Source organism: Terrapene carolina, unplaced genomic scaffold (genome assembly GCF_002925995.2).
Source record: "Terrapene carolina triunguis isolate 2854851 unplaced genomic scaffold, T_m_triunguis-2.0 Scaffold374, whole genome shotgun sequence".
NCBI classification, from domain to species: Eukaryota; Metazoa; Chordata; order Testudines; family Emydidae; genus Terrapene; species Terrapene triunguis.
In genome coordinates this window covers 8,662,157-8,688,853 of record NW_020664725.1, presented here as the reverse complement: position 1 = coordinate 8,688,853, position 26,697 = coordinate 8,662,157, and the positions used below count along the sequence as shown (strand labels likewise).

At 47.5% G+C, this 26,697-nt stretch overlaps 1 protein-coding gene across 1 annotated transcript; it reads left to right on the top strand.

The window, feature by feature from the left end:
* The first annotated feature begins 17,945 nt into the window (after window positions 1-17,945).
* Window positions 17,946-23,097, top strand: SPATA19 (spermatogenesis associated 19). Its single transcript, XM_024198737.2, is given in 7 exon segments — window positions 17,946-18,038; window positions 18,041-18,136; window positions 18,247-18,303; window positions 19,246-19,350; window positions 20,613-20,704; window positions 21,257-21,334; window positions 23,022-23,097. Coding segments are annotated over 7 exon segments (597 nt in total).
* Window positions 23,098-26,697: the final 3,600 nt, after the last annotated feature.

Sequence of the window (26,697 nt, the reverse complement as noted above, 5' to 3'; positions counted from 1 at the left end):
AGGAAATGTTTGCTGTTTCATCAGTAAAATTATGGCCATCCCCCATGGAAATACCGCCTTTTTATTGGTTTTCCTGAAAATCCCAGGCAACATCCAAAAAAACAAAGTTTCACGGGAACCGTGAGGCACCACCGACAGCAGGAATGTTTTTCATCTGGCTCTACAGAGCACTCCTGCTTTGTCAAGAATGTAAATACTACACGATCATAACATCAAATCCATAGATTTTTTTTGCACCTTTTGGGAAGTTGGTTTTCCTGCTGTGTAGAATATTTCTGTGTAAGAATTCTCCCCATCACGATCCTTCAGCTCCATTTCCACATAATCTCAGTTGCCAGATTTTTTTACATGACCACTTTTCCTATTGCAGCTAGGTGTGGTGATTGAGGACATGGGCAACAATATGTGGGGGATGGGAGTGCAGGTGCACTGCTACCATTTCTGCAAATCGACAGTGGAGTTGTACCGCAGATATAGACCACGAGTGTCAGCCGTGTAAGTACAGCCAACTGACTGAAGCAGGAAAAGTTTGATTATGACTTTAATATTGTTAGTGGTAGTAGTAGTAGTAGTAGTATTTAAATCTGACTATACCTTAGACTTCCTTTTAAAACTGGGGGAGGGAGGAGCCAAGCAGAACTTCCTCCCTCACTTTATTTTGTTAAGCAAATGTATATTATCTCCCAGGATTGCACCTGGATGCCCTGATGTAACCGTTTTCTCTGCAAAGGGCTAGTTGTCCCTCTCTGAGAAAAGAGGAGAACTGACTAAACTGCTCTCTAAAAGTTGGGGGGGGGTCCTCCTGACCTCCTCAGAGCGCAGGCTTCGTATGGCATTCCAGCCAGCCCTACAGGTTTCTTTTGAAAAATTTAGGCCCAACTCTTTGAAACTCAAATTTGCCTTGCAAATCTGTTCGTTGTTGAGAACGTCTTATGTTTATAAGCAAAGTGTACTGGTGTGAGGAGGGAGACTTAGTAAGTGGATTTGGGGGTTTATACCTGCATGTAAAGTAGGCACTTGGAGAAAAATGACTTTGCAGTTAAGGTACCGGACTGGAATTCCAGAGACCTGGCTTCTGTTCCCAGCTCTGCCATAGACTGTGTGAGCTTGAGTGAGTGACTTAATGTCTTTGTGTCTCAGTTTCCCTGCCTGTAAAATAAAGTAGGATTAGTATCCCAATCTCAAGGAGGAGCTATGAGGCTTAGTCATTAATGTTTGTTATATGATTTGAGATCTTCAGATGGAAAATACTATGACCTGTATCGTCATCGTATGTATAGATAGTCCCCAGATACCATGGTGCTGGATGCATTATAAATTCACAGGATAGCAGTGCAACGTATTTATCAGATGTCTAAATATCCTTTCTGAGTGCTGACCTACCAGTCAGACGCTGCCCTCAGATGCAGAATTGAGCACCTTGTCTTTTACTCCCAGATTTCTTGGATCTTCTTTTCACTAATACAGGAAGTCCTGGTTATGGGAATCCATGATAATTTTCCAGTGTCTGGAGCTTGCTACCTGAACAGCAACTGGAATACCTCCTTGGTCACTTACTTCCATTCTCCTGTTGTGAGTTTTGGAGGCAGTTCTCAGTATGTTGAAGGTGCTATGTCTGTTTGTGATGTCTCAGTTTATCTCCGTGGCACTGGATTGCGATTCAGCCATACTTCCAGGGAGAGTTGGAGACGATGATCCTGTTTCTAGTTAAGTGTGGAGGAAAAGCTGAGTCAGACACGCATGCAGATTGCAGGAAATTGTGTTGTGATAGCTACTGAACTGCATATGTAATGTAGGCTTGGTAAGTGAAGTTATCCCTTATGAAATGGAACTGAAAGGTGTGGTTTGAGCATAGTACTGGGAGTCCGGATTTCTAATCCCATCTCTGCCACTGGCTCCCTCTGTGGGCCTTGGGCAAGTCACTGTCTGCTTCAGTTTCTCCATCTGTAAAATGGGGACAATAATATTAATTTACCTACCTCACAGGACTGTCGTGAGGATTCATTAGTTACTATTAGTAAAGTCCTTTGAGGATAAGATGCACTAAAAATGCATATTTGATGGGGCTGTTGTGATGTACATTTGATGGGGCTGGCCAGGGAGGGCTGAAGGACAGAGCCCACCAGTACCACTCCTAAGTCTGCCGGGGGTCATTGGCTCCTCCTTCTCCTGTTCCAGCCCCTATCGGCTTGGCAGAGAGCCTGAACTGTAGTCCCAAATTCATTATAGAGGTGGAGCAGGGCTTTTCCAACTTAGTACAACGTATCAAGAAGGTGCAAGATTGTCTGGGCAATAAGCAAAAATCATGGCATTTGTTCAGGGACACTCATGTGGATGCAAAATTCTTGAAGAAATCGGATTTCAGAGGCCTAAACGGTGAGATTCTGATGCACTGGTGTGTAAATTTGGAGTCCCTCCATTAACTTCAGTAAACAATATAACTAAAAAGAAACGTATCCTAAAAAATGTACATTTGGGAAACTGACCCTGTTTGTTGAGGTCTAATGACAGTCTCATAAAAGCAGAAGCTTGATTTTAATAGTTTCAGAGAGTTAATTGATGGCTATCTAATGAATATGTAATGCACAGCTTAATGTATTATTTGAGGTGTGCTGAGCTGCACCACTGTAGCGGCTGTGGTGTTAGTTTGAGGGATTAGTAAGCACACCTACATGGGGATTTGGCATCTCCTAAAGAGGTTTACATCATTCCCCTCAGTGAATATATGTGGGTACATCCATCTCTTCTGTAAGTCCGCTGCAGTCAGTGCTGTTACCCCAGGGGTACATGTGGCCTGTTCTCCAGACTCGGGTGTATTTTATGCCCGGTGACTTTGCTTTCATTCTGAATTTGCTCTTTATTTGAGAGACAAACCATTTTTAGAATTGCTTCTTATTGTTGGGAAAGGAGGAGAGAGAAAAGTCTCCCCCCGGGCTTTAAGGCGTCAGAGAGATTAAGGAGGGGGGTGGATGGAGAGAGAGCGTGGACATGGTTAGTTTCCTCCAGCACAGGTTTGTCCTTGTCCAATGGCTTCTGGACAAGGTGACTGCATTTGAGTCCCATGCTGCTGCTGTTTTAGAATCGCTCCCTGGACAGCATCAGCCTGAGTGGATTGGTTGGGGTTTTAGAATTTGTGTTTCTTCAACTTTTTTGTCCTATGTCCCCATGAGGCAGCTGAGATCCCCCTGGATCATCCTCGCTGGCTGTCCCGACATTCAGGGACAGGACCACCAGTGGCAGGGCTGTGTCTTCCCTCCTCATGAATGGTTATTGGAGTCCCTCCATAATGAGTTTTCAGATATTACTATGTTAGCTGGGTCTGTTTATTGATGACCATTTCATTTGTTTTTCCATTTGCCCTTCCATTTGGGTGGTGGAAGCTTTCACTGAGCAAGTCGGGGGGTGGGTGGGAGGGAGCCAGGCCGATGATCCCAATTTAGGATGATTAAATTCGGAATTAATTTTTCCTGGCTATCACTAGGGCAGAAATCCTACACTTCTGGCCCGACAGTCCAGATAGGAGAGGCAAAAACTAGTAAAACTTTCTGGCTCGTATTTAACAGATGCTCTCTGTAGCAGCTTAGGTGGCTCCCTCTTATCTGCCCTTTTTAGCTGAATGGTGAGGGCTCATAAGCACTACAGTGATATAAATAATAAGCTCTTTGATTTGGCAGCTGCTGTTGGTGCAGTGGATTTTAATGCTCAATGTTATCTGCTGGGAAACGTAACTAACCCCAGCCCAGGTCAACAGCTGTCCGTTGCTTTTGGATAGGAGACACCAGCAAAAGGAGGCAGTATCACCGTCTGCCAGTACATCGTGCACAGGCGAAGGAGGAAGATGCACATGGGTGACTTGTCCCTTTTGTTTTAGTGGTAGGCTAGAACCAAATCCTTGGATCCAAACACGTCTGGACTTTGAGACGTTCGGATCCAAGTCCAAACTCGATGGCTCAGGCCCGTCTCTACTGGGATGTGGAGGCTGCAGAAGTGGTTTCCCAGTGAGGATGGGCCAATCAACTCCAACTTCCTCTATTTCCTCGCTTCCTGCGAACCTCTTGGGGTTCACCAGTCACTCCAGCCCAGAGCTGGCAGTTGATCCTTGTATAGAAAGGAACATTTCTGAAGAACTGAAATAGAGATGTACATAAGCGCTGTATAAATAGGTAGAGAAACGTAGGAGAAGAGGTAGATGTAGATGCACAGGATTCTGATATATTTGCATGTAAAGGGGACGTTGAGGGTGACAGGGAGGATGTTAGATGTTTGGTATGGGGTGGGGTGGGGGATAAGGAAAGGGCGGGAGGGAGGGAAGGGGAGAGAAGCAGTAAGACTCGGGGCAAAGGATAGGAACAGAGACAAGGCATGGAGAACCCCTCTTAGCTACTCCATATTACAAGGGCCTGACCTTCATTTTGTTCCTCTATCCCCAAATCAGGACCGGCTGTTTTTCTTTCTCTAGTCATTGCAAATAATTTAAATCACCGAATCATGGAACCAAGATGGCAGCAGTGGGATGCATTCAAGCTAGCTGGCCCAAGGAGCGGGGAGGGGAGCTGCTTGAAAAAGGTGTTTAGCCCAGGCCCCATCTGGACTGGGAAGGAACCAAGGCTAAGCAGCCACTTGTACTGGAGCTAAAAGTCAGTGGGCCCTGGGCCCCCTGAGGCACCAGGTTCTATTGAGTCTACAGAGACCTACACCTTCACTCACTGTTTTGGGTCTTTGCCTTGCCTATGGACTCAGGCAGGGGGAGAGGGCCATTGAACAGTGAGACGGGGAGTGAGCAGGGCAAGTCGGTGGCTGCTCACGCAGAGTCTTTGTTTCCTCACAGACGTGTGATAGTTTTGAGGTGCATTAAGTGATCCCAGCAAGACAGTGTCCGAGGGACGCTGGGCTGAGAGGGTTCTCACTTGTTTGCTACCTAGCATCTGAACTGAGGGCGATTTGAAGCACGGAACACCATTTACTGTGCAATCCTCCGAGACCTCATAACTATGTCTCAGCGTGACCAGGACCAGTATGTGCCAGGAACTGATTACTTGTGCCACCCGTCTCTCCGCGTGGCTGTGCTGGAAAGTGGACTGTCAGCGCAGTTTCTCACTTGGCAATACAAAATGGCAGCTTATTTCAGTTTCTGCTCTTAGCACAGGAGTCAGGAGTGGCTTTGCTTCCTGTAGGCCGGCAAGGGCTACACTCTTCCAGCAGGGCTGTGAGCTGCCACTGGTGCCCAAGCCAATGCCGCAGGAGGCCTCAGGATATCTTTAAAGCAGCCTGTCCTGCTTTGTGATGGATGTATGCAGATGCACATGTTGCACACTGTCAGGATGTGTGTGTGTGTGTGTGTGTGTACGTACGTACGCGTGCAGGTGTGTGATGTGAAAACAGATGCCCGTCTGTATCACTAACCCCAGCGTGTGCACGCGTGGGGGTGATGTTTGTGGTGTTAGACAGATATCCTTACAATACAAGGAGAATCGAGAATATCTTGCTGCCAGCCGCACGTTAAGATCTGAGTGTGCTCCCCGTGATGTGCGTTGGAGTCATTTGTCAGGAAGTGTGTTGTGTTGGGGGAGGGGTAATGAATAATAGTGCTGTTGTTCACTGTTTTGATGTCCATTTAACGGAGAACAAGAGCTGAATTCTGATCTCACTCTGCGTTTACACTAGTTTTATCTCCATTGACTTGACTGGAGTTACTCCAGGCTTATACCAGTCTGTGTGAGAACAGGTTTCCAGGGGTTCAGTAACCAGGTGCAACTCCCATTGATTTCGGTGAACTTACACTTGCTTATACCAGGTCTGTGTTGCCACATCTCTGCTTACGTGGTCTCCTGACTATCTTACATCCTTGGGTAGAGGGCCTGTGTCTGAGCATCTCTCAAACTGGACTGCCAAAATTGCTGGGCATAGGGAGTGCTGTAGGCAGGAAGCATGTAGATGCATGGGGAGGATCAGGAAAGACATGTATATAAAAATCTTCTCTACAACAAATGCTTTGCTATGTAGTATTTAATGGCACCTCATTTGTTCTGACTTTTTTAGTGTTTGTTTTTAAAAACAAACACACAAAAGCCCTCTAATGTAAAATCAATATGGATTTTACTCTCTGGTCACTTATGAGAAGTGAAACCTGCTCTTTTCAGAAACACTTGCTTCTGAGGAGACAGATGAAAACCTATTTCTTTTATTCCTTGATTTGCGAAATGTAGCATTTTCCATGCCCGATTGCACCAATGCTCAGTTGAAACTAGTTCCCTCCCATAGTGACTTATGCCAGAAACTTCAGGAAAGATGAACCCCCTATAAAATGCCCTGTCGTGCAGGGTTCTTATTTGGGGTGGGGGGGGAGAGTTTGTGTGGTTTTAGAGTCTCAGATGCTGAGCACAAGGCTCCCACAGCTAACACCACCCAAGACTGTCACTTGCAAGCTGTGGCGTTATAGTTGAGAAACTTGTCCTTGCTGTGACATTTGCGCTATTGCAGCAAAATGCTGAACTGTTGCAATGCACCGTGCCAGAGTGTTGTGATGCCATCACAACGTGGTGGTGGTGTATTTCTGCACGATTTTGAATGGCCTGTCACCCTAGCTTGTGGACTGGTTCACCCCTTACCGCTCCAAAAAGGCAGCAGTAAGCGTCTTGCTCACTGGTCCATCCAAAAGTAGCATATACTGTATCTGTAAAGGAGGAAGCATTAATTGCTTCATGAAAAGTGAAGTTTGCATTGTGTGTGTATAAACTAGAGATTTGCAAGTCTTTTTTTGCATTAAAAAATTAGCTAAATTCTGTTCTCGTTTAAACCTGTATAAATTCAGAATACCTCAGCTGACTTCATTACTGCGGATTTACACCTGCATAATCTAGAGCAGAGTTTAGAACTGTGTATGTGTGCTCTCCAAGACTCCTGAAAATCAGTGTATTTAAAGGGACACTATAAACTTCAAAATCACATTGTCATCTGGAAATGTTGTACTTACCTTCATGGTGACCTATAATAGTGAGGAGTAACTGACAAGTGATTTGTCAGCACTTCGTGTGCAGTCGGTTTCGCTGTTTTGTGGGTGGTCAGTTGTCACATGCAGGGTTTTGGAGGGAATTCACTGTGCGTGTTTTTCTCGGTGCTCTGCAAGAGGGTGAGCGCACGGTGAAGCAGAGGAGGGGTGGTCTTCACAGGAAGACTGGGAGTCAGGATTGAGTTCCCATTTCCACTGTTGACTTGCTTTCTATTATCTTGAGTCGCTTCCCTGTTCGGTGACTCTATTTACCCATCTCTCAGACCGGTATAGTGCCTCACAGGGAAGGTTGTGAAGTTTAAATTCACTAATGTTTCAAAAGTGCTGATGGTAAATACAAAGCATTGAAGTCTCATTACAGCTGAGAAAGCAGTGATGGCCTTGGTGTGTAAGGCAGTGTGCCCTCAAACTAAACTGTGGTTTGGCAAGATTTTTATATATATATATATATATATCACACACACACTTTCACTTTTGTGGTAGGAAAACAGATCCCTGTATGGAATTATTAGTGTCCAGGGAATGCTCATAAAGCCTTATTCTGCTCTCCAAGAAAGGGGCTTGAGGCAGTTAGATTTGGATGAGAGCTGGGGAAGCTAGGAAGTGAGTTCAGTTTTTCCTTGTCCTTTCCGCAGGATACACTCCATGTGGAGAACATTCTTCATCGGTTTGTTCTTCTGTCCCTATCAGTGATCCTTTCAGAGATGGATTTTTCCCCCTCTTGTGTTTTAACCTAGTAGACTACTCAATGCCGGAGTCTCTGTTCCTGGTCTTTTTGTATGGCAATATGTATCTCACCCAGTTTTGCTGGGTAACCTCAGGACACGTGCAATTGAGAGGTCATCCCCAACCCAAATCCTAAGGGCTCTGGGAGTTTGCTAAATGCATGGCTTAGAACTTTAAGTAGGGAGAGGGAGGGGGAGAAAGGGGAGCAGGATGTGGGTTGGTCTGGGTCTTGGGGATTCAGATGTTGCAAGCATGCTTTTTGGTGATAAGTTTAAAAAAAAAAAAATTAAAAATCCTTAAAGTAGAGTGTTCTTGTTACTCCCAAGTAATGAGGGGCTGGTTGCCAGCTGTTTGCTTCGGGGCAGAGTCTAAGAGCTGATGAACACTGGCAACTTCTACGGAGGTCAGGTGGCCTTCAGCTCTCAGGATTTGGTCCTTTAGCTGCCAGTGCGTTGCACAATGCAGTGAAATATCTCCCAAATGGTTGGAAATTATGGGGAGGTGTGGAATGAGGGATGGGATGTCGCATGGCTGCCACTGTGTTTAGGTGAGCCTGTTTGTGTGAAGGAGCTGGGAAACCATGCCCCTTTCGCTCCCTGATGGGCCCAGGAATCTCCTTGATCCTTCTTTCATTCCAGACAAAGCAAGACTTGGAGCTGAAATCTGCCTTCCCAGTGCCGCCATGCAACCCAATTTACCTCTGGGTGTAAACAAGAGGAGGAAAGTTTGGCCCAAGATTTTGAGTGACCAAAACCAAGGTCTCTCTCAACAAAGCAGGAGGGCTTCTTTTCCATTCCTCTTGAGGTCCCAGGATAAAACTCCCTTGAGGAGTAAACAGACCTGTAGGGGCTATACATCTCCCTTGGAGAGGTTGATCCTGGGGCCTGAAACTGCAAGTATGTCCCCTGTTGTTTCTGAAACACCAGGCGACAATGAAACCGGCTTGACACTGTATGACCCCATAAATACGTGATCTTGGTGTATTGAAAATGGCATTGTATATACAACTATATAAATATATATTTACTTTCTATTTTAAAGGGGGAGGGAAATAAATAAAAAGTATTTAAAAGAAAGTACTTTATTAATATGCATCCAAAATGTCCAGGAGGCTAGAGAGAGAGGCTGTCGGAGGTGGAGAGAATCTAACCGCGGGAGCAGAGCTAGTATTTTTGAATTGTGTTGCATTTAGAGTTCTCCACTTCTTCATCCATATATTAATATAGACAAATATATATAGTAAATCACATAGTTTGCTTTATTTTTGTACCTATGCTTAGCTCCATTTTGAGCAACACAGTATCTTAGGGTGATCGTGGGCTTTGTGATACAATAGATCTTCTGCGTGGCCCAAACAAAATGTCCCAGCTGAAGATGTCCTCTGGATCAGGTGGGTCCATTAGGAATTCATGTGATCTTTTACCCTGGCTGGAAGCACGGGGTTTTGGGCAACACAGCTGGTTTGGATTGCTTACTGTATGAGCTTCAAATCTATCTGCTCCACAATAGTTATTGTGATTTGTGCCTGTGGTGCAGCTTATCTGTTCTGTGAAGTGCATTTAAGTTGTCGCTATTGTATACTATCACTTTGGAGTAAAAGGAAAAATAACTGGGGGGGGGGGGTGAATGGAAAGTGGGGAACGGGAGTGTTTAAAAAAATAAACCAGCGGCGGCGGAATGGCTGATGTAAAGACTCACCAGACCACCATAAGCTGGGTGTGCAGACCTCGCAGAGTATTACAGCCTTCGTTTTTGCCATGTGCGCCTCCTGAATGGAGATGCAGGCTTGTGGATGCCTATTTTAGGAGGCGTCTTGTGAGAGGAAAGAGGGAATCTGCTGCTAATGTGAATTAGGACTGACTGACTGCAATGAGGAGAAGGTGCCTGTAGCTGTAGTTCTGCTTTAGGCAGTGTTTGAAGTTTGTTTTTCAGAGAAGGGAATTTGTACTTTCTTTTTAAAGCCGTTTATTGGAAAACAAATGAGCCTTTTTGTTTTAGATTAAGAAATCCAAGTCCTTAACACCACCTGCAAATTACCATCAGAGTGTTGTGTTTTCACAACCCAGCCGGGCAGCCTCTGCATTGGATGAGCTGGATCTGGAATGACCTGAGAGGAAGGTTGGATTTGGTAATGTTGAAGCTGATACTGTTCTGCGGATCTGTTCTGGGCCCCTCCTGAGTTTCTCCAGTTGTAGTAGGTCCTAGAAGGGGCACGCCATTACCTCGTTATGGTTTCCATTGGTTACCAAGCCTTGTAGGCCCTCTGTCTTTTAAGAATGTGTGTTGCCTTTACAAAACCTGCAGAGAACTCAGCATCTAATAACAGGACGGATTGGGGCTGAGGGCAGCTGTAGCTGACACAGAGATATTTTGTTCAGCACATTGGAATGGAGCAGCTTTCAGCAGCTATAGACTTTGTCCACTGGAGGCCTCCAGTTTTCAGGGGATCCTCAGTGGAAGCAAGGCTTTAATTTTTGTAAGCTTGGGAAGGCCATGGAGACGTCTGATGTTTGCAGGGAGTCCCCCATGCGACCTCTAGACAGGCTCAGTTGGGGGCATGTTGTCTGTAGGTTTCACCCGTACCATGGAATTCAGTTGCCCACTGTAGCAGGGCATCCTCTATCTAGGTACTTGTATACCTGTTCTAAAAGGATCGTAGACTTTGAAGCCTCAGTGGGTGTCCTCTGGGACTGTCTTTTCCTGTCCCTCTCACCAGGCTGTCCAAAGCCAAGGTGTCCTGTCTGTGGTACAAGCAGAGAGAGTTTTAGAGGTGTAGTTTTAGCTCACCACAATTCCTCTTGGCCTGCAGGGTGAATTCCATGAAATAACACGCAGTTCCTGAACGAAAACAAAATCCCACTCCCTTCCTATTGAAGTTTTAAAGGGGCAGGACTGACAACTGCGCTGCAGGTGCAATGGAGTCTACTACTGAAGTTCTCTTCAATTTTTCTTCAAAGCAATATTGAACCAAACAAAAAAACATGACTCAAAATTTGGGCGAGAGAGAGAGAGGGGGGGTGGATCAAGCCTGAAGGTAATTTCTGAATGACGTGAAAGACTCTCTTTTTAAACTTAAGGCAAGGATCCTCACTCTGGGTTTCCACTGCAAGTTCCCGTTGCTGTCCCACCCCCATGGCATGGACATCGATTGCACAGGCAGAGAAGAGCAGAAGATGGAACTGAAATATGCAGTGTAGTTCAGAAAGAAGTTTTCACAATCCTGAGGGATTATCTGTTTGACAGGTGAGCCAAACCAACGGTGGTTCCGTTGAGGCTAGCAGCAACACACCTGTGGTCTTCTCTAAGACCTGGGATTGGCTCAAGACCTTGAGAAATGTGTGGCCTGCCTGCAGGAATGAGCAGTAGGAAGTCCTGAGTTCTAATCCTGACTCTGACACTAGTTTCCCAGAGTGCCTTTGGGCTTGTACGGTGGGAACCAACCTTACCTGCTTACCTTGTAAAGTTGAGGATTAATGAGTTAATGTTTGTGCAGAGCTTTGAAGCTGGAATCTTGGCCTTGAGTAAGTTCTAAGTATTATTATTATTGTGGACTTGAGGCTTCCAGCTTTTGGCTTACTCTACCTCTTATTCTCTTCCTCTCTTTGGGCATCTGACTCTGCACCACTGGAGTCAGTGGGAGCAGAAGCCGGCCCTAAATGAATAATGGGGAGGCATTTGCTACTGTTCCCATTATGCTCTGAGGTCGGCGGCTTGGTGAGAACCCCCAGCTGGTCCAGTCTGCATTTTCTTTGGAATTGTTGTCTGACTTTGACAAAGGGAGGCTGAGCTGGTGGCCAGATACTAGGCAAAGGGCCTTGCCCTTCTCTTGGAAAAAGCAAAAGTGTGGCTCAGAGATGTGGTAGCATGGACAGGATTTCTGGGCCTACCTAGCATGGGCTCTGGCTGTGCTCCTCCCCTCGTGGGCCCTGTAGCCTAACGCTCTCTCGCTGAAAGGTGTTCTGACTCCCTTTGTGGCCACGTAATTCCCACAGCTGAGTCCATGTAGAACTGTAAATGTTTGGTCTCTTTCTATTGGATTTTGGTCAGTGTGTTTTCTTAGTGGGTGACTTTCTCCCCACTCTGCAGAGAAACCAGGCCAGCCATGAGTTCACGAGCATGATCTAAAACCTGAAAGAGGCGATGAAAACTCCCATCCTCTTGCCTCTCTCAGGCTGGGTCTCTTCACAGAAACTGCTCTGCCAGTGGGACAGGCGAGTTGCCTAGGGCAGTGGAATTCTTATGTATTTTTTGTGACGCTGACCATGTGGCTATGAGGGGCATGCAAGCTCCAGATGTCACGCTGATCCGTGCTCACGCAGGCTAGGGAGCCTGTTCTGCCCACACTGCTTCAGTTACTTGTCATGACGCATTCTGGGCTCCAGCTTTGAGAGCCCAGCCAGCAATAGTTTGGCTGACCTGAAAAGCAATGGATTGTGGTTAGAGACGCAATTTGTGTCCTCCCCAACCCCAAATCCTGCTTGGCTTCAGAGGAACAGCCACTGGTGGTGGGGCAGGGAGGGATGCATACTTGAGGGAAACATAATCACCCTTCTCCTCCATACTAAAAACTCCTAGCAGTCTTCTCTTTTACATATGGCTTCCCAGCTAGGGGAAGGGAAAGATAAGGAGGAAAGAGCAATGATATAAAAAACCGCAAAATAGACCTCAAATCTCTTCCATCCCCTTCCTTACTCCAAAGGGGCTGTACATCAAGCAAGTAAGTAACCGGGCAAAGAGTAAGATATCCACTGGAGGTGGCCTAAGGGAAATCTCCATATAGAGCGGGCTCCAGTCCCTTTCTCAAGATCTTATCTTGGAAAATCTCTTTAGTCCCCAAGAAGGCACTGCAACATGGTGGGGCGGTATCGTGAACCAGCCCAGTAAGCTCTACTGCGCTGCGATCACCAACTCTTCCAAAACGAGCCCAGCACACCAAGCTCTGTACCAGGGTGACCCCAACCGGCAAAAGCATGAATGTAACCCGTTCAGGAGGGATAGGGACACTAGGAGCTCAAGCCCTTCGAAACCGTGCAATTTCTTTCTGTGTTGTCCCCTGTTACGTTTCTTGATCTTTTTTATATATAAATTAAATAAAGAAGTGTTTCCAATTACAAGCCAAGATTTGTTCAGCACCAGTTGCTAAGAGAGCAAAGAAAAGCATGTTAGATGGCACCGCTAGGTTGCATTGATTAGCAGTAAATATGTGAAAGACTAAACAGTAAGAAGGACAAGGACTTCCCCAGGCACCTTGTTCTCTTGTGTTCAGGATGGGTGGCTTAGCACGCACTTTGAGCTTGGGACACTCCAATTGTGGTGGTTTTTGTTGGGGGCAGGGGTGTTAGCAGCTTTCTTGTTTCCCCCATCCCCCTCTACCCCAGAAATCACTTACAGGAAAAAAAAAAGGAGAAAAAATATGGCAAAAAGACATTTATAAAGCACACTTTCTACAGTAATATTATTAACCCTCTTGATGCCAAATGCAAACCAACGATGCCTCGTTTCCACCCTGATGCTCTAGGGTTTAGGGAGTCATCTCGGAGACGAGCACCTGTCCGCTTTCTTTTTTTTACACACGAGCCCCAGTGTCCATCCGTCCACCTGTCGTACCCACTTCAGATGTTGCGCATGCTTTTGTCGTGGTTCTTGCAGGATGAAGCGTTTGGGGGATTTGCTTTAAATGGATGTTCTGGGAACTTGAGCATTTTTTTTAAAACCTTAAAAGGACAAATAAGAGGGAGGGGGAGCGAACACAGTCAAAAAGGTGTTTCAGTAAGGGCCCCGCTTCTGGTGCCCCCAGTGAGCCTACATGTAAGCCCCCTATAGGATCAGAAGTAAGGGAGGGTGAGTTTACAGCTTTTCCTGAGCACTCCTTTGACTTCCATCTACCACGTGGCTGCTTATTTGGAGTGCTTCATCCATCCTCCCGCCCAGATGCACTTAAAGGGCCAATCTTACTTTTCAGGTCCCAGTCCCACTCCTGCTACTGCCCAGTGTTTTCCACAAAGGCCAGTGCAAGGCATGAGGGCTGCTGACTGCAGAATGGATCTGGACAGGCTAATGATCTTGGGGATGCCTTTTTCCCCTTCAGTTTGTTCCCTCTATGTGCTTTGCATACACGTCCTCCCTTCTCCCCCATGGTCAATAACTACATCGGCTTCTTTTTAGAACCATCCTGCTCTGGGGCAAGGATGGAGTGCCCAGCACTCTTAGTCTCAAAATTTAAAAAAAGACAGCTTAAGACTTTCTGTACAACTGTGGACTTTCTGTTTGGATTTCTCTTGTGGGAAAGCCCTACAGAATTTTAATAACAAATGATCACCTTTCTATTGGTCTCTTGAGTCATCCTATGGAGTTTAATAGAAAATTATATCCCTATAGAACTGTGTAGGATAGTTTGAAACTCTTATATTCAGCTTATCATTTTCTATTCAACGTGATAAGTTTTTTAGAGTCTGTGGAACCCTGTTAAATTTCCATAGACCCCTATTGGTTTAATTCCCTGTTAAACCGGTGGGATTTTCTTTAGAACGCCAAGTGATCTTCTGTTGTAGGGTCTTTTTTATTTCCTTTTTTAAAAAAAAAAACTTGCCTATATTTAAAAATGACTTTAACCCTTGAAGAGACCATTCAACCTCGTTTCCATTTCTTGAATGTCGAGTATTACAATGTATAACACACATTAGGGTGCTCTTTGGTGCTGTTTAAATGGTAGCCAGTGGAACTGACTTTTTTAATAATAGTAATAAAAGAAACATTAGTCCCACTGGTTCCTTAATGTTCGTTGTTGTGGTTTTCTTTCTTTTTTAATAACGGTTAGTGCTCTGAACTGTGATATTGGTTACTGACATGTGCACGTCAAATTCTTAGTCGCTCTGTCCGTGTAACGACAGTGCCGGCGGCTACTGCAAGTGGGGGCGGCTGTGTAATAATTTGACAATAGTTTGACTTTGTTTTCAGTGTGTTTTTCAATTGCACAGATGCACACAGCAAAAATATTCGACCTGAACCCGAATGGCAACTAGAGGGTTAATTTTTAACTTCAGGTATGTTATTCAAGAGAATAAAATTTAAAAAAAAAAAAGAGGAGAAACAGAACACTATTTTTTCAGTAAGCTTTTTTTTCTGTAAACGATTTAGAAATAAATCCAAGACATGATGGTGCTGTACCAAAGCCTTATACAAAACTTAATTCTGCGCTCTATATAATCTCTCTCTAGCTGTATTGTTGCTCTCAGCCTCGGTTTTGTGAAGGTCTGTAAAATACCAGCAGGGGGCAGTAAGGACTGGGACATGGTCCTGGAAGTTTAGCCAGCGATGGTGCTTTGTCACTTGGGAGCCAGGGCAGGGGGCCTCATTTCTGCTGGGGGAGGATATTGGTCAAATTTTGTTCAGTCCCTGATTTTGTAATGAGGGGAGGAAACGGGGATGCTCTCCCCAACTGGGTGCTAATCTGTTCTTGGCAGGTAAATGTAACCTCCTGGGGGATAGGGACAACTCCTTTTTTTTTTTTTTTTTTTTCCCTCCCCTCCCTGACTGCCTCCCGGGAAGCTGACTATGCAGAGAACCCCCAGGAAGCTGAGTGTTTCCCTTTGAGTCTTTGGGGCCCAATTCATTTCTCTCACACTGATGCACCGTGCTTTTGACGTCCGTGGATGTGCCCAGGTGTTACGGAGAAGGGAATTTGGCACTAGTGGGAATACAACCAGCCGGTACTGAGAAATCTTCCAACTCAGCCATTCTGGCACTATACCTCATTTGGCCAAAGCAAACACAGACCTTGCCTGGTTTTCTCTGTCAAACAGTGTCTAGCCCCCCCAAAACGCTCTTTCTTTCCCTATCCCAAATGAAGAGCTAACCTGCTTGGCATTCACTGGAGGCAACTCCTAGCTGCTTCTAGTTTGGTGGCTCTAAGCAATAAACCCGCTCTGTTTGCCAAGGATGTTGGCCCCTTAGGCACCTGGACTACTGCCAACTAAAAACATAGTCTAATGAACATTGGAGGAAAATTAATTTGAAGCCCTGCCTTAATGTGACTGGCTTGTCCCCAGACCTTCCCTTGCTGGTATTTTAAGGCCTGCAGAATACTAAACGACTCATCACCAGTAACATTGCATGTCCATAGATTGCTTTTTTTTTTTTTTTTAATATACCCAATTAAGAAATTATGGCAGTGTTGCAATGTTAAGTAAAACTAGCCATTCTGTAGGAGAATGATGGATTTTGGAATCGATAAAGTTTAACATTTAATTGCTCCTCATGTAACATTACTTTGCTTCAGAAATGTTTTGTATTTTGATATAAATAAATATTTGCTTAAAAAATGCTGGCATGTGGCATTGATTCGTTTTTTAGTTTCTTGGTGTTTTGGTTATAACTCCCGGCTCTGGGGTCACGTGCTCTTGTGAAATCCCTTCAGTTCTCTAGTGACGACATCTCAGTCCATGTTCCAGCTGATGAGACTTTGGGAATATTCCATCAGTGTCCTGTAGGTAATGATGAGTGAAACTTCCCTGGTTCATGTGGTGTTGCTCCCATTGGGGTGAGTGACGGGAGAATCTGATTTGGCAGCATCTTGCAGTCGCGTTACCCTTGTGGAAGTAGAGCAAAAGTGTGAGTGATGAGACAGGGCTCGAGAGAAGAAACTGAACTGAAGTTCTGGGCCTGCCTAGAAAGCGCTGTCCCCTCCCTCTCCTTTGCTCCAGCTACCTCTCCACAGCCTTAAACAAAGAGAGAAGGTTCTTGCTGTCCCAGGGGTTCACATAGCTGGGACACTGCTGGCTATTACCAAGTGCTGCCAGATCAGTCCTGACCTTTCAGAGGAGCCCTGGGAAGTCCATGGGAATGGACACCCGGAACTGAACTAAACCATTGGTTCCAACCTTCCTTTTCTTGGAATCCCCCTTTCGATAGACCGGTGGGCATTCCCACCTTCTGCGTCTCCTCAGGTCATGCCCTGGCACAGTTACTGTGTCCCCATGTCTTTGCCATCAACCACACAGTGGTCAGCTCTAATGAGTTACTGGCAGCTTGATCACCTAACTTCCAACCATGCTGCTAAAAGCAGAGTTTCGTTTTGTTCTTGCTCCATGAGCAACGTTTTGAAAACCCCAACATTTTGAGCAGAAGTTGAGCACTTTTTCCTGTACAAGTACTTCTCCATCTAGGGCATGTCAGAAAAGGGCTTGTGTGCTCTTTTATTGCGCACAGAGCTTAGGGAGCAAGGCCCTGTATCAAACAGCAATTATTTAGCAGCTTTCAACCTGGAAGATCCCCAAGTTCTTTCCAAAACCTCTCCTGGAACCACTTTGCCCACTGCTGAAATGCAGTCGCCTCTAGTGTGGGATACACCAGCTGTTTCCACAGCGCACGGCGACGTGACACAGAAAGTGAAGACTCCCATAGAAGCTGCTGCAATACTTAACAATACCTAGCTAGCTAGAAACTGGAATGTCCTCCGGGGAATGGGGTTAATGCCTCATCTTTTATGAACAGTACCATGGGATCTTTAATGGCCAGTGCCTCCGTTTTATCCATCTTGTGGAAAAGATGGCACCTCCAGTAGCACAATGCCTCTGAGCAACATGCTGGGGCATTGGCTCGATGATGAGTCAATGGAAAAGAGATCACCACACCTTCCTGCAGCACCTGCGGGTTCCTTGGTACCCTCTACTAGGAGTAAAATATCTTCTGGTAAACACACTTGCCACAGAAAGCGTTGGATGGCCCCAGGGCTCTGGCCTGGGATTTGTAAGACCTGAGTTCAATTCCCAGCTCTGCAATGAACACCATGTGTGTCCCCGGGCAATCACCTTGTGCCTCAGTTTCCCCATCTATAAAATGGGGAGAGCACTTCCCTCCCTGATGGGGGGGCTAGGAGGATAGAGCCCGGGGGCTGAAAGGAGTTAGGTGACCAAATGCCACTGAAATTCAATTAGGCACCTAACGCCTCCCTTAGGTGCTTTTGAAAAACAGCACAGTGCTTCAGCACCCCGGGTGAGGAGGGCCTACATACCACAGAGGGGAGGAGCCCAGTAACTTCCAAGGAAGTGCTAGAGGCTTCAGAAGGGAAAATCCCTGCTTAGAAAACACAGGAGCCTCTGCCTGCCTCTTTTATGAGCGGGGGGGGGGGGGGCAAGCACAGGGAGGCACACTGCTGCTGCCACCTACCATTGTGACAGCGTCAGCGGTTGCTGTGCCACGGAGCCTGGTGATGCAACAATGCTGCCCCTCAGCCAGGACTCTTACTGCAGAGACCAGTTCCTGTGGAAGAGGGGAACTGAGGCTGAAGGAGGGCTCACCTCCCGGGGGAGAGGATCCCCTAGGATGATTATTTCCACGTGGGGCGTGTACATCTTGATCTGTAAATCGATTGGCCGTCGGTTCCCACCCAGCAAGGCTCCGGTAAGGGGGCGATGGGGTTATTCTGTGGCTTAGCTGTGAGCTCCCCATCGGCGGGGCGGGGGGAAATGCACAGGGTTCATGCCAGCCTCACCCTGTCTGATTCCTTGCAGGACATTAAAGTCGTGGAGACAGAGATGCTGTCCGTGCTAGAGCACTGGCTGAGGAAGGTGAGGATGAGAGCCAGAGAGTAGCAGCATGCCCAAGTTAGTGAGATCCTAGCCAATAAGATGCCAGCAAGGACGGTAACCAGGGAGTGGAGTACTGTGTTAGCACCCAGATGGTAAAGGGGGGCACTAAGCCCCGATTAAATCAATTCAGTGCCTGGACACTGAATCGGGGAGAATTTTAATACTTCGGTACCTTGCTAAGCCTAGAGGTGGGGTGGGGGGCAGGATCAGATCCTGGATCTGATGCATGAATACATTGCTACTACGTGGGGGGACCCTGGATTTTAATGCCTGGTTACCTGGATGCTAACTAGGAGGAAACCACGTTGAATGCCCAGTTGTCTGGATGGATACAGACTAGGGGGCATGGTTTTAGTGCCTGGGTACATGGATGATAACCATGACGGAGGGGAGAAATGTGGTTTTCATGCCCATCTGACTCAACGTCGGGGTTGTTACCACCCTTGTTATGAAAAAGAAAATCTTGGTGAGGAGACTGTCCCCCAACACAGTGGACTTCTGGGATTAAATGGTATTCTGGGGACTTTGGTTCAACCCTGCTTTGAAGGTACTTTGAAGCCAAAGGCTCTGAGATCATTACTTTGCCTAAACAGACACTACGGTGGATCTTCATATTTAATACACACCCAGCTAGGAGACGACATTCTAGCCTTCTAAGAGGACTGGTTTGGCAGGTTCCACTCTTCCACCCTTCTGTGTTCTGAAGATGAGATGGTACCTGCTAGGAAGCAAGGGGCCCAAGTGTTTTCCCTAAATGGATAGTTGCTTTGTTATTAGCCCTCAGTTACCAAGAAGTATAAAGTAAAACCCCAAGTGCCTAAGAGCCATTGAGGTCTGATACCTGGACAGTTCATTCTAGTCACTGCTCTCCCTCAGGAGTTGCTGGCGAGGAAAGATGTTGTTATTTTGCTTCCCTTTCAGATTGAAGAAGAAGCTTCCAAATTCTTTAAGCAGAAACTGGAAAACAAGGCAGAAACCAAAGCGACCCCTTCTGCTGGCCAAGGTTCAGGAATGACAAAGTCACAGGTATCGCCTTGGGACAGTGTCCGGGGGGCGGTGTATGGAATGAGAGGTGGCAGCGTCCTGTGACGCTGTACAGGAGAAGGTGGAAGAAGTAGAGTCTGAGTGGCATATATTAGTGTTAAGACACTTCCCTCATGTGGGGCTATGGGTAGCATGGGCCAGGGTGTCCAGTGGGGTTACACCGGGGAGACGTTAAGTGCTCTAACACCTTAACAGTGGCTGAGGTCTGAGAACCTCAACAGAATAGGAAACAAGACTCCGTTTTCCTTCTGCTGTTGAAACCAAGCTTGGCTTTGCCAGTGAAACCATAGCAGCAATAGATGGCTGGACTGTCATCCATCCCCTGGAACTCGCTTTAAAGCATTCCTTGTGTACACCAAACCTCTTGGGCAGCTGGGCCAAGTTCCCAACTGCTCATCACGCACGTTCAGGGCCAGGTTTTCAAGAGGTTTTCTTTTTTTCTCCCCTTTTGGCATCCTCCAAACAAGGGTCACGTTTTCAAAAGTGCTCAGCAGCCGGCTCCTCCCGGCATGCCACTTATGTGCTGAGCTCTTTGGAAAATCTGGCCCTTGCGGGTTAGAATGGAGTCCTTCTCCACAGAGGATAAACCAAAGATGGGCATTACTGCCTGGGAAGTTTGGTTTGGCTCACTGTTTCCTTCTTCCTCTGCAGTTGAAGGGGCTAATCAAATATCAGCTACAAAAGTGCAAGGTGATCTGATAATGTGAGGAACGCTTATCCTCCTGTGTAGACAGCATGATATACAGCTAGGTCATTGTGTTGTGGTTTTCCTCCTCTTCCTCTGAAGCATCAATTGACCTCTGCCAGAAGCAAGATCTAGTGACTGGCCCAAGGTGCATTGAAATCAACTGAGAGACTCCCATTTGACGTCCACGGGCTTTTTTTCCCCACCATGCACACCAGTGGTTCCCTATGATGCATAATGATGCCAGGATACAGACTTGCTTCAGCAATGGTTTGATCCAGTAGGGCAAATCCTGTTCTCCCACTATGTTCCACATGAACTTGAAAAGCAACCTTTCCACATAACTGAAATGTCACTGCCTTGCATTCAGGGGTAATAGGCACTTCTCAGCTGATTTGGCATTAGCCACTGTGGTCTCATTAATGCTGATATAAAGTAGATAGTAAAGGGCTTTTTTTTCCCCCCCCTGGTTAAGACTCTGAGCTGCGTTTCATCCTATTTCCCTTCATGCCAAGGTTTGCGGCTGTGAATAATATCTGCTCTCCCCTGTTTTTCCTAGTCTGTTCAAGTCTCTAGCACGAAACTGCCAGTGTCATCGTCGAGCCGCGGTCTTCTGGAGGAGAGGACAAAGATCCAGTTCATAAGATGGAGGTAGAGTCCCTTGTAGCTATCCCCTAGGAAGAGGCAAAGGGTCTGATTCTGCAAGGTACTGAGCTGGAGTATGAAAGGGGAAGCCCCGTTGAAGTGAGGCGGGGGGAAGAGAAGGCAATGAGCGTCAGTGGGAGCCAGGATGCTCAGGACTGGACCAAAAGACCAGAACTTCAGCTGTTGTACATCACTGCGGTGAACTCAATGGAGCTCTGCTGGCTTACGCCAGCTGAGGATCTGGCCCAAAGTGGGCAGTGTTTGGTCATGGAGCTGTGAAGTTTATATGCATCTATATTGCAATGTATAAAAAAACCAATCACAACCTTTTACAGCATCATGCTTACATATCAGCGATTTTGATCTCTTGGGTTCTACTAGAACTAACGAGGAGCACTTTTAACTTGGAGGATACAGTCCTACCATTGGGTAGACTGGGATAACACAAAGATTGGGGACCTGTGCAGAGCTGGGCTTGGGTGGCATGCTGGATGTTTTTTATGGGTGACCAGGCCAGCGTCATAAAATCACCTGAATGGACTTGTGTGGTTCTTGCAGTCAGACCCGGGTCTTTCGAGTATCGAGTGACATGAGGAACGAAGCCATGCGGGAGAGGCTGGAACAAGTGCGAAACAGGTAAGATCCTCTTGGCAGGGTCCTTTAAACATCTGCCAGCTCATACTCAGGTCACGCCCAAAAGGCACCAGGTGCTGCCCCCATCCACAGGAAGACACAGTCCCTGCCTCAAAGAGCTTACAGTCTCGGTGCTGAGCACTCTGGATTGTGTGCAGTGGGACTAGGCACGTGCTGGAGTGGGGCCAGTGTGCTGGAGCCCTAGGGTAATAATGTCAGGATCCTGGGCAAAGGTAGGCCGGACTAGGGGTAGGCGCTTGGAATCCCAGAACTGAAACGGGTCAAAGCCAGTATCGGGGTCAAGAGTCAAGATGAGGTTCGAGTCAAGACAAGGATCTGAGCTGCACACAGAGTCAAGAATCAGGCTGAGGGTCAATACCAGATAATGGGGTCAGGGTCCCAGGGGTCGTTCGGGAATCAGCGCCGAGATCAGTACCGGGAGCTCAGAAACAGAGAAGCAAGTCGGTCGTGGAAGCTAGCTGTGTTGCCTGGACACATCCTGGTACACCTCGTTGGCTTTGTCCCTATATAAGCCCATCAGGGACTGCTAAGACTACTCTTTCAGATCACTTGAGGTGGAACTTCCAGTAGTGTTGAACCTCTGCAGATTGTGGGTTGCTGGGAGTGGCCAGGTTACAGTTGCTGCTGCATGGCACTGTGGGGATGTTGGTTGTCTAGTAGCCCTGCAGGCCTGGTTTCAAGTTGTGCTGATCCTTAAAAATATGGATGTGTAGCCAGATACTCGGAGTGGGCCCCCAGTGAAAACTTCGCCAGACCTCCGTAATAGGGAGAGAATTCAGACCTGTTTGCTGCTGTCCAGATTTGTCACCACTTGGCAATCCAACAAAAGTCCTCTAAACCAGGTGTTCTTCTAGAAGAAGAGAGCCCAAGTTCCTTGGCTATCCAGAGTCCTCATTGGCTAGAGAGATCAAGCCAATGGTCACCATGCTACTAGAGCTGCTCTAGCAGGAAATTAACCCCTTGTCTCCTTTTGCACGACAGAAGAACAAGGGGACTTTCAATTAATTGCAAGGTGGAAAATTCAACACAGATAAAAAGAAATACTTTTTCTCTCAACATGTGATTAGATTGTGGAACACACTGCCACAGGATGCCATTGAGACGAAAGAATTAAATAGGGCCAAACAGTTATCTGCATAAGAAAAGTATTCAGTGTTGTTATAGTTAATGCAAAAAGAAAAGAATTTTGGAAGGGATAACTCCTCCCTGCTTTAGGGTTTAAGCCAGACTCCAGTGATTTGGGGATGTGGCGAGGCCTTTGTGGGGGCAGATTATCCCACATCAGCCTGTTGTAGGGCTCTTGCACCTTCCTCTGAGGCATCTGGTGCTGGCTACTTTTAGAGACAGGATTCTGGATTAGATGGACCATGGGTCTGATCCAGTCTGACAGGGCACATCAAATTCTAGCTTCTACCTCTGCAGACTCAACTGCAACATCTGCTTTCTCGATGCTTTTACCAGTTGGAGATTGAAACATAGATCCCCCTAAATGACATCCAGGTGCAGGAAACCCAATTCTGCAGTTAGGTAGCAGCACATTTTGGGTTCTGGCCGGCGCTCAGATCCTGCAGTGATGGACACCTGTGCAGAATCGTGAGATGGATGGATAGAAGTCCTCCCCAGTGCATTGCTGGGTCCGACACCTCCCTATAACTTCTTGTTTCTTCAGTGTGTCCCAGGTCATGCTTCAAGCAATGCAGAACAACAGGTCGAACACTGAGATCCGAGCCACGCTTTCAAGCTAAATATAGCAGGTAAGGCGTGTAGGCCAGGTAGAACATTGGAAGTGAGTCTCAACTCATTCCTCGATTCACTGCTCCTAGCTTCCTCAAACCTGCCACCTCCATAGACTTGACCCTACAGAGTGAACCCTCTGTTCCTGAGGTTAGAAAGGAGCTTGTTCTCCATTTTAATCCAGCCCTGAGTTTCTTCCTCTCACTGCTGCTCCACCAGCTGGCCTCCCGCAGCTAGTTCCTGGGCTGAAAGTAAACTTAGGCCCGTGATGAAGGGCCAACATTTGTCCTGAGACATGTAGGTCCAAATCAGCGAGCGTCAGGATAACAAATAAAAGCGATTTCCCCAGAGTGAATTATGCCAAGATTCCCTCCTGGCCTCTATTGCCGGTGCTGCAGACCTGGGGCAAGACAAGTTGTGACCTCATGACGCACCTGGCCTAGGCATCCAGGGGCATCTGAAACTTGGACCCTCGCTGGCCTTATCTCTCCCATGGGAAACCTCAGGGCACGTGGTCCCATGCCATCCTGGCTGGCCAGTTTGGGATAGTGTCAACTGTCATTCTAAGTCACCCAGGGGGCTGAGAGTCAGCTTACCTAAATCAAGTTCTACCCGGAGCTGCTTGCCGTCAAAACCTGACAGTGGCCAGGGAAGCTGTCCTGGCTAGCAGCTGGTGGCCAGGTCGGTCTGTGTGGGCAGGGCCAGAGGGAAGGCAGGGAGTGTCCAAGGGGGACACAGGTGGTTTTAAAGCTACCTTTGTCGTCATCCTCCTCGGCTGCCCCTCCTGCGTGGTATCTCCCGAGAGGCCCAGCACGGAATCTAGCCTAAAGCCTGATCCTTTCGGTAAGATATTGCGCCCCGCTGTGGCCTGAGCCAAGCTGACTAGCTCAGCATCTCTGAAACTCAGGATCCTTTATGGATTCCATTATAGACAGGGTTTAGAGTTTGGTTCAGTGGCTCTCAGCACCCCCCGCTATACACATTGTTCCAGCGCCCCCTGTTGTGAGAGGTCATTAGTGAGTGGGGATGCTGAGGTCAGCCAGGCTCCGCTCTTGAGGAGGGTCCTTGGCTGTGAACGCGCTTTTCCCGGGCATCCAGCAGAGACAGATTCCTCTGACCTGTAGGGTACGGTGCCAGCTCCCACCTCCTGATGAAGCGTTGGTTGGCCTGTAGATCATGGCAGACTCATGTACTAAGGCTGGGGAGGACTGTTTGCAATGCCTGGCAGGGAGCGGCTTCATTTGAAGCAGTGCTGTTGAATTTTTGCATGTGCCCCCAGGCCACGGTGATGGGGGCATAAGACCCATTAAACAAGGAAAGTGCTTTGCGATCCCTGGTGAAAGGCGCTAGTCCTATTTACCTCCTTAGGATCCTGGCCCATCTGATGCCATCGCTCTTGCTCACCTCTCTCTTGTTTCTCTTTTGCAGCGTTTTGTCCAGCCTGGGGCTCCTACTGCAGAGACAGGCTGCATTTGAAGTTTTTCCTCCAACTATTTCAGAGCAAATCTGGCGAACGTATTAACTCCTGTTTCATAAACCTGAGCTGGTCATAAAGACACTTGTTATGTAGAATGTGCCCTGGTCTGTTGCTGTGCTTCTGTCTGTCCAGCTCTATTCGGGTGGGGAGTCTGTGAGGCTCTCTGGCCTGCTTAGCAATGACAGTCCACAAGATGGGGATATTTACTTGCAAGATTGCAGTGCAGAGAGTGGTGGAGCGAGAGAGAAGGGGGCGGGTGGGTGTAGGGGAGGGGAGGAGATGAGGGAAGCTGAGACACAATAAGGGAATATGCACATCTGTAAAAGACCAGACGTTTCCCTCCTCTGCCATGTTGTCTGTCTGTCTGTCTTAGGGTGACCAGATAGCAAGGGTGAAAAATCGGGACAGGGTGTGGGGTAATAGGCACCTATATAAGACACAGCCCCAAATATCGGGACTGTCCCTATAGAATCGGGACACCTGGTCACCCTAGTCTGTCTGTGCCTCTCTCTCTTCTGTTTGTCTGGTACTCAGTGCCCCAGGTGCTTTCCACCTATGTAAGACAGGACAGTCCCAGCCCCAGATGCTGAGAGTTTAAGGCTGGACAGAAGTTAGGGAAAGAGGTTCTTTATCAATGTCAGTGGGAAATGTTTTTGAGGGACTGAAGTGGGAAGGAGGGAGGGGCCTGGGAAATGAACTTTGAGAGGCTGTAACGTGCATTGCAGCTGGGTGGAATTAGGCATGGAGGGGAGTGTGGGAGAAGCTCTCCATCCCTCCATTTCCCCATGAGCAGGCAATCGCTGCAGTATCGAGACTGTCCTCGTGAGCTGTGATTTTCCCATCTCAGAACCCCCCTCCAATATGTAGCCAATTGCACACAAGTTTCTCTTTCCTAGGGTAAATCTGTCCCACGTTTCTCTACAGATTTATTTGTGTTGTAGCTCTACCCGGAGATGGGTCCCTGCAGTGCTTGGGGCTGTACAAATACACAGGAGGATACAGTCCTGGCCCCAACGATCTTACCAGTCAAACAAGAACAAGTAGATGAAAGTTCAGGGCATGATGCATGTAACCCTTCTGCCCATCTAAGTTGGCAGCAACAAGGGCCGGGTTCTGTATCTAGGGGTTCTGTTTCAATAACACAATGCAAAACCGGCTCGAGCCCCCACCCAGTGACCTGGGACAATTACATACCACCCCCCTGGGTACCTCTAAGAGGCAATACTTCCCCTCTCGCAAGCACGGAGTCTGAGTGTAGCAGAAAATGTTTAATAACATGAGGTAAACGACATCAGCATAAAATTGGAAAAACACCACAAACAGGATTCATAACACAAACCATGAGCAAAACCCACCCCAGCAAATTGGCCTGTGTCCTTTCCCTTTGGTTCTTGAATCCAGCAACCCAAAAATCACCCAGAGTCCCCAAAGTCCAACATCCCCAAAGTCTCTGGGGTCCAGCAACCACCCAAAGTCCCAAAAGTCCAACAACCCCCAAAGTCTCTGCCCCTGGTCAGTGCAGCCCCAGAGTAAAGGGCGGGGGCACGCAGGGTGTTAAGGGGCACCTTACGTGATCCGAGGCTGGCCAGCCGTCTGTTTCTCCGTGGGGGTTCCGCCGCAGCCTTTACCACGAGCCAGTCCACTTTCCTGCCATCCCACGAACTGCTCCGCTCTACAAGCTGCTCCGCTCCACTCCGCTCACCGACCTGTGAGCCGTTCCAGCTGTCCCCGTAAACAGCTCCGCTCGCCGTTCCTTGGGCCACTCCAACCGGCCCCGCAAGGCTCCACGCCGCTCGCTGCTCCTCCAGTCATCCCCACAAATTGCTCCGCCAGCTGCTGAGCAATATAGCTTCAGGCTCCCCCACTAGTTAACATAGCCTCAGTGATCTCAGCTCTTAATAACATCAGCTCTTTTGTGATTTCAGCTCTTAGCAATTTCAGCTCATAGTATAGTAGGGGAGCCCCAGTGCTGGTGCACCATTGGCCCAAAGTGAATTCAGCTCAGCAGCCTGTAACTAGACTCCTAAGGGAATCAAAGTTAGCTCTGACATTCAACAGTGGAGAGAGGAGGTGGTGCAATTGGTGTTTTGGACCCTCAGAGGGGACCCATACCATCAGGTACAAATACCTGTCC